At 35.6% G+C, this 8,716-nt stretch overlaps 1 protein-coding gene across 1 annotated transcript; it reads left to right on the plus strand.

Moving 5' to 3' along the window:
• The first annotated feature begins 6,815 nt into the window (after window positions 1-6,815).
• Window positions 6,816-7,733, plus strand: LOC126079832 (olfactory receptor 4A47-like). The gene has a single exon (XM_049891201.1). It carries the CDS (start codon window positions 6,816-6,818, stop codon window positions 7,731-7,733), a length of 918 nt encoding a protein of 305 aa, XP_049747158.1.
• Window positions 7,734-8,716: the final 983 nt, after the last annotated feature.

Here is an 8,716-nt window from a genome sequence, read left to right on the forward strand (position 1 = left end):
TTTTAAAAGATTAATCACGTGTAAACAGATAGAAAATTGTTTGTGGTGGACACAGACCTGGTTATGGTAGATAGATATCTGAATGGTTGGATAAAGACCTGTGTGTGGTTAGACACAGACTTAACGGTTTGTCAGTCTTAGACTCTTATGTGTTCACATATTGACTCATATGTGATCAGGTATAGACCCCTGTGTGCTCAGATACAGACACTTGTGTGTTTATATATAGATCCCTGTGTGACCTTAGACCCATGTGTAGACTGATACAAGTCTATGTGTGTTTGGTACACACCTGTGTCTTTAGTTTTGAGGATTGTGCAGTAACTCATGCTAGCAAAAAACACTGAATCTTTTCAGATCAACTCATTGAAAGTGTGAATCAAATGTAAATAAGAGAATTCCCTTTGTAAATCAGAAAACAGAAAGGCAAGTTGTATGTACACTCTGTGGAACCAACTACATGTTTTATAGAGATTTTTAAATCAAGACTTCACAATATGCTGCTTATTCAGTATGAGAAATCCAGATTATTATGATATACTCTTTTTTTCAGTAGAGGTATTTCAAGACATGAAATTCTAAATATAATTTTTTAGGAATTTCTGAGCCTTATAAAATGACTTTAAGATTTGTCAAGAAGAATTAATATTGGAAATTGCAAAAAAAAACCATTTTAAATGGGTAAGCAATAGGGAAGATTATTGCTACCAGATAATATAAATACACGTTAAAAATCTTCGATCACTGAAATAGTGTGTTAGTGTAGAGGATTAAAAAAAAAAGTAGAAGAAATGAAAGAAATGGCGAAAAGACTGAACACAAATAATTTACAAAGGTTATGGAGTGAATTCTATGTCTGTCTATTTATGTTCATGGTCCGTTGTCTATTTATGTCCCAGACATTGTGAAAGAAACAGAAAGCACAAAGACAACTAAGGAATATCCCTGACACTTTTATGTGTTTCTGTGTTTTATTGTCAGATTTAATGTTAGGAGACAACGTTCTGCTGCTATTCGTAAGGTTTTCACTGGCTAATTCTTTTCAGAAGTAGACTGCCAGGTCCATCTTCCTAGTCTGTCTTAGTCTGGAAGCTCAGCTGAAGCCTGTCATCCATGCATCCTGCTAGTATCTGAATACCAGTGGCATAGCTTCCAGCATCACAGCAATATGCAAGCCCCCTCAGTAGTACAAGAAGAAGAGTTGACACCTTTAAATTGTGGTGTTGGCAAAGAATATTGAATATACCACGGACTGCCAAAAGAATGAACAAATCTGTCTTGGAAGAAGAACAACCATAATGCTCCTTAGAAGCAAGGATGGTGAGACTGCATCTTACATACTTTGGACATGTTTTCAGAAGGAATCAGTCCCTGGGGAAGGCCATCATGCTTGGCAAAGTACAGGGCCAGTGGAAAAGAGGAAGACCCTCAACTAGGTAGGTTGACACAGTGGCTGCAACAATGGGCTCAAGCATAACAACAATTGTAAGGATGGCACGGAACTGGGCAACATTTGGTTCTGTTGTGCATAGGGTCGCTATGAGTCAGAACCAACCTGACGGCACCTAACAATAACAACAGCAATGTTAAGAGATGATTATATACATATTTTATTGCAGTATAAGTTGTAGTGAATATATTTCTTATTAATTCCTTAAAATGGATTCCAAAATGAAATTTATATCTATAATTATATTCCAATATAAAAATATTTATTTCTATAATGTTCGTCACAAAGAAATATAGGACATTGTCAATTTAAATCACGCTTTTATGAACATTGACTAATAAAATTATATGAAATATTTAAAAAATTTAAGCTAGGTGCTTTTGGTGGTAAATAGACACACTCGTGTAATGTTTGACCTTTTGGATTTATTAGCCATGGAAACATGCAAGAACTATTACAATGTATGTAACAAATTTCAGTGCTGTCAAGACTGAGGATCCTTAAGGAGAACTGGAATATACCATAAAATCCTTCAGGAGACATTGAGAAATGTAATTAAGATGGTTTTCGACTGCTAGTAACAAAGATTTGAAAGAATTGTGACATTAACAAGATAGGGTTTTGATTTTCTATCTTGTAAAAGAAATACAGCCCAGGTTGACTGAAATTGGTCCCAAATGTTTATGGACACTGATTTCTTCTGCTCAGCAATTACTGGCTCTTGTATTTAATTAAATAATTTTTTTGAGGAAAATATACAGAGCCAAAATACAGTATTTCAACAATTTCTCCAAGTACATTTCAATGACATTGATTACATTCTTTGAATTGTGCTGCCATTCTCCATAGTTATCCTTTTCCACATATTCCATGACAATTATGTTAAACTAACTGCTGCCTGTGTTTCCCATCTAGTGTTTTGAGTTGCTGGTTGTAAATTTGATATCGCACAGATAATTCTTTAAAAGAGCACAATACTCAAAGCAGAGGTAATTTATTGATTAAAATAATCTCTTTTTTGGTTCAAAGAAGACTTCAGGGAATATTTTTGGTTTAAGATTTAAAGATTATCTCAGGGCAAAATTTCTTGTGCTCACAAGAATATGTTGTTTCTATATCAGCAATGAAAAAGGAAATTAAGAAAATAAATCCCCTTTACAATAGCATCTGTCATGGATTGAATTGTGTCCCTCCAAAATACTTGTCAACTTAGCTGGGCCATGAGTCCCAGTATTGTGTGATTGTCTGCCATTTTATGTGATTTCTCTATGTGTTGCAAATCCTATCATTGTGATGTAATGAATAAGATAGATTAAAACAAACAAAAATACACAAACCCAGTGCCATCAAGTGGATTCCAACTCATAGGAACCCTGTATGACAGAGTAGAACTGCCCCATAGAGTTTCCAAAGAGCCCCTGGCAATTTCGAACTGCCAACCCTTTGGTTAGCAGCCATAACACTTAACTACTATGCCACCAGGGTTTCCAAATTCAAGGAAATCTCCCTCATAATCCCAAAAGCCTTTTATACAGAAATGGAAAAATCAATCCTCAAATAACATGAAACTGCCAAGGGCCCCAAATAGCCTAAGAAATCTTGAAAAAAAGACCACAGTAGAAGGACACTCACCTCAGATCTCTTGATTTCCATTCTTATGGTATGATCATGGTCACAGGGTGGTTTTTGGAGCTCTGGGCAATTTATCTGAGATCTAGAAAAGTATCAAGGGCAAAGGGCAAAAGGGAGTTTGGCTTTCAGTTGAATCATGTCACTTCTTGCATGTCTCAATTAATTACATAACTAGTATCTTATAGGCCACTTCAATATTTAAGGGATGGTGAGAAATGTGATGTTTTTTAATCTAGGACTATTGATTTCCCTGAAAATATAAGGTCTAATAATTAGGTAAGGGGGGAGAAAATACAATAAGGCAACCGGAAGTCTATAATTCCAACTATACTTCTTTCTCTTTAAGCATATTTCCAAGTGATGGAATTTGCTCCTCCAGCAAGAGCACAGTTCCTTGAAACTTTGCGTAGAAAGAAACAGTTGGTGATATTTTCCTCAGAAAGGGCTGTATGATAAGGACTTAGAATGCATAGATTTTCAAGCCATTCCTTCAAATCTTTTATACTTTTTTTTTTTTCATGTTCATCACTGATTTTACCAACTTGCCTGTCTGAAATTCTTTCTGTGAGAAACTCAAGACTCTTACTGCTAGGGTGATATGTATTAGTTTCCTAGGGTTACCATAACAAAATTGTACAAAGTGGGTGGTTTCAATCAACAGAAATTCATTGTCTCACAATTTCTGGAGGCTGAAGTCCAGCATCAGGTTGTCAGCTGTGTTGATTCCTTCTGAGGCTTTGACAGAGATCTGTTCTCATATCTCCTAACATCTAGTAAAAACCCCAGGAATTCATGGGTTGCTACTGTAGCATCACCTGTAATGCTTCATCTGTCTCTGTCTCTGGGAATCTTCTCTTTTATAAGAACACTAGTGGGAGCCACCCTACTCGAGTATACCCTCATTTTAACCTTACTGATAACATCTTCATAGGCCCTGTTTATAGGGTCACATTCACAAGCATAGCATTCAGGCTTCAACATATCTTTGTGGGGAACACAATTCAATCCATAATAGGGGAGAACCCTGCTTTATATAATTTGAATCAAGTTTTAAATGACTTGTCCTGAAATCAACTTTCTGGTGTTCTTGGAGTGAATTCAGATGTCATCTGCAAAGGTTTAACTCCAACTTACATGTCCAACAGTTTTGCCTATTTTGAAAGTCATAACTTAAGAGAGTTTTTACATATTCAAACTATTCCCAACTTCGACTCTTCCCTTTTGTTGATTTGACTATGGATTTTACATTTGTGATTTTTCTCCCCCAAGGACCTGCCCTGTAAATCCTGTTCTATGTGGGTGATTATTCTTGTAGCATCTCTGGAGATGCAGAATCTACTCTCACAATTGTGACTAAGGTCCCAATGAGTTTAATTACAGAGGAGTCACACTTCGAGATGCACCAATTAAATGACTCAACAGTATTTGTTGTAGTTCAAATGCAAATAAAGTGTCCAAAGACTGTTACCCTTACCACAGAGAGTATTTACTTACATGAGTAGTTATAGGACTGGGTTTTTCAAGAACTGAAATGATGGACTCAAAGCATAACAAAATATGAACATGAAATTATTTTTCATCCTTCAGGCAGACTGTAGTTTAACTATGCTGTATGAAGCCAGGCCAGTATAAAGGCCTGAGAATCAAAATCAGGTACAAGGTATTTCACTTGTAAACTATAACCTGGAAAATATTTCTCTAAACAATTCACAGTTCTCTTTACCATGAAATTTACTTTTTATTTTTCAACCTCATACTACTTATTTAACATTTGTTTGTTTTAGGACAAATTATGCCAGTGATGGAGTTGTTGGTTCTCTGATTGTAATCAAGATTCAGACTTCTTTTTGTTAGATAACATTTTTTGTATTTGTATTAAAAATCTCAGCTATTTAAAAGGTAACAATTTTCTGAAAGTCTGAGATGAGACAGACTTCCTGAAATATGGAAAGAACTGGCCACAGAGACACATTTCTAGGTCTGGTAATGGTGCAAGTACTATCTTACTGTCTGTGTCCACAGAGATGGCATCAGTCTATGAAATTGTTGTCTTTTAGGACAAGGGAGAAGGCACCCTAATTCAAAACTTGGGTCCAAAGACTGTTTCATTTTGCAGGTAACCCAAGAAATGTTTCTATACGTGAGTCTTCATAAGGGTTTATATTATGCAAGAGTACATTGGTATTGTGATTTAGAGAGTCGTGGTCATTTAAAAGTTCTCCTAAGTGATTCTGATAATCGGCCATATTAGAGAACCTTTGCGACTGATAAACTATGTGGAGGTTGACTTAATTCTGTAATAATCATTTGAATATTTTCATAGTATAAAGATCTAGAGTGCATTCACCTTCTCTAACATCAGTATCTTAGAAACTTGCTTTCAAGGGCAAGCATTTGAGGAATATTTTAAAGGACAGAGACTTATAAGTCATATACAGGATCAATGGAAGTGCTCTGGAAGCATTGTTTGTTAATCTGTTAGTAACTGGAGAATGATGGAAGTCTGTGAACCTTGAATGAGTGACCTTCAAGGACCTGAGACAATACTTATGCAAGCAGGTTATTACTTCAATTCATAGGACTGATAGGTTGGGTAAGAAAGGATTTAAACTGATTGTTAGATTTAGCGAAGCTAGGGTGTTTTCATAAAGAAGAACAGAGAATTGGGTTGCTTGTTTGAGAAAGAAGAGGAGTTTAAGGATAGATTATTTAAACAATGATGATAGTATATTATACAAATACAGGCAGGAAAATTGTTAATGTAGGAAATGGAGGAGACAATTACAGGAGGAAGAGTGACAAAGAGGGTGGGATCTAGTGTATACACAGAGGGTTTGGCCATAGAAACAGAAAATCCATGTATTGTGATGGGCAGGTCCAGCAGAATTATGAGGTCAGATATTGAAGTAAATGTCAATAGAGATATCAAGAGTAACTGGATATCATTGCTAGGATTATTTTAAAAGGTAGCAGGATTGGTTAATATTGATGATATTTATGATACAGTTTGTATGTGTATGTACATGGTCTTCTTTTTTCCTTGGAATCTCTCCTCTCATCTTTTTCATTCCTGCACATTCATCACCAGCAAAAAATAACCCGTTTAAATTTAAAAAAGTATCTTTCCGTGCTTTCCTCATATTATTATTATTTTTGTTTTGTTTTATAACAGTATTATGCATAGCTTTGTGTTTAGTGCTTTATTGCTCAACTGTACCTTATCAGTACCAATTTTTGAAATTGTGAAATATGTCCATTGGAGACTTAAGTTATTAGTTATAAAGATTCTGCCATTCCTAGAATGTAGAAAATAATCTCATTTTTAATATGAAAGTGAATATTAAGTAAATCTTCCTTTATTTTTATGTTAAAACTTTCATGTATTTATAATTTATTTTTATATATAGTATTAACTGTATATATACAAATTTATTTTCTTCCAGACGTCAAGTTAATGTGGTAGCCCCATTTATTTCATAATCTGCTCTTTTCCCATATGTTTCTAATTTCTTGTTTGTCTCTCATTATTCGATAAATTCACAGAGGTTATGGACCGTGTTTTGATCAGCCTTATATTCTTACAATATTGGACAGTGTTGAAACATAATAAATCACAATGCCTATTTGCTGAATGAATAAACAAGTTATCTGGAGACCTCCAAAAGTCACTTGTCATCTATATATTTACAGGTAACTTTGTCCTGGACTCTGAAATAAGGACACAGGGGAACGTATGGAACAGGTGAAAAATGTGACTGAGTTTGTCCTCTTGGGGCTCACTCAGAGTCTTCAGGGTCAGAAAATATTATTTGTTGTGTTTTTGCTGATCTACATTGTGACACTCATGGGCAACCTACTTATTGTTGTGACTGTGTTGGTCAGCCCATCACTGGATGCCCCTATGTACGTCTTTCTTGGCTACTTATCATTTATGGATGCTGTTTATTCTACTACAGTTACCCCAAATATGATTATAGACTTACTCTATGAGAAGAAAACCATTTCCTTCCAAGCCTGTCTGACCCAGCTTTTTGTAGAACACTTATTTGGTGGTGCTGAGATTTTACTTCTGGTGGTCTTGGCTTATGACCGCTATGTGGCTATCTGCAAACCCCTGCATTATATGACCATCATGAACCAACAGGTGCGTGTTCTGCTGCTGCTGGTGACCTGGGTTGGAGGTTTTGTGCATGCTGTAGCTCACCTTCTTTTTGTTTACAACCTTCCCTTCTGTGGCCCCAATGTCATTGACCACTTCTTCTGTGACATGTACCCCTTATTAAAACTTGCCTGCACTGACATCTATGTCATTGGTCTCACTGTGATTGCCAATGATGGGGTAATATGTGTGGTCATCTTTATGCTGTTACTCTTCTCCTATGGAGTCATTCTTCACTCCCTGAAGAACCTTAGTCAGGAAGGGAGGCACAAAGCCTTATCTACCTGTGGTTCCCACATAACTGTGGTTGTCCTGTTTTTTGTCCCTTGTATTTTTCTGTATGTGAGACCTCCATTCACCCTACCCATTGATAAATTTTTTGCTGTGTTTTACACAGTTTTCACCCCTATGTTGAACCCCTTGATCTATACTCTGAGAAATGTGGAGATCAAAAATGCCATGAAGAAGATTTGGACCAGAAAAAGAAATTGAGGTGACAGGCAAATGCATCACCTATTTTCAATAAAGAATTGTTCCTTCTAGGAAAACAAAACAAAGAACAACAATAGCAACAACAACAACACAACAAAATCCAAATGCGTTGTCATTCAATTGATTCCAGCAACCTGTATGTAATATTTTTTTAATTTGGGTAAATATTTCCTCACCTTAACTAACGTATGCATGATGAAAAACATTTATTAGGGTACTTGCTTTGATAAATTTTATTCCAAATACATTTTTAAGATTTTCATTTCGTAGGAAAACATATGTTCCTCTTTGGTGTAGAATGGTTCTTCAAGTCTATAGATTTATATCTATGTTATGACTTATGCTACAGTTAATAGCAGAAATTTACTTTAGTTAATGGAAGATTTTCTCATGTCTCTTTCTTAAATAAATCTAATCATTTTTCACAATTAATAGTACTCATTTCAGATTTCAGAATAATACAATTCAAAATAAGACATAAAAATACAAATCATAGCATACCATACAGAGATAGCTCCTATTAATATTAGAAGTACATATTTTTATTTTTGTATCTGTAAGATATTTTATATCTGTAACTTTACCTGTAGTAATTGGCACATTAAGGTTTATGAGGAAGGATGAATCCAAATGAGAAAGGCAGATAGGCAGAAAAATGACTAAATCTCACTTATTTTCCTAATTGAGAATTGTTTTACCTCCTCAAATGGAGCAGGTTTCTTTGCTGTTGTTGTTGTTGTTAGGTGCTGTCGAGTTGGTTCCAACTCATAGCAACCCTATGCATAACAGAATGAAACACTGCCCAGTGCTGCACCATCCTTACAATCATTGTTATGCTTGAGTTCATTGTTGCAGCCACCGTGTCAATCCACCTCATTGAGGGTCTTCCTCTTTTCCATTGACCCTGTACTCTGCCAAGCATGATGTCCTTCTCCAGGGACTGATCCCTCCTGACAATATGTCCAAAGTATGTGAGGAGATGC

The sequence above is a fragment of the Elephas maximus genome, chromosome 7 (genome assembly GCF_024166365.1).
Source record: "Elephas maximus indicus isolate mEleMax1 chromosome 7, mEleMax1 primary haplotype, whole genome shotgun sequence".
NCBI classification, from domain to species: Eukaryota; Metazoa; Chordata; class Mammalia; order Proboscidea; family Elephantidae; genus Elephas; species Elephas maximus.

Bases quoted from the DNA above. Each gene is read 5' to 3' on its own strand.
- LOC126079832 (XM_049891201.1), top strand. From the start codon at position 6,816: ATGGAACAGGTGAAAAATGTGACTGAGTTTGTCCTCTTGGGGCTCACT.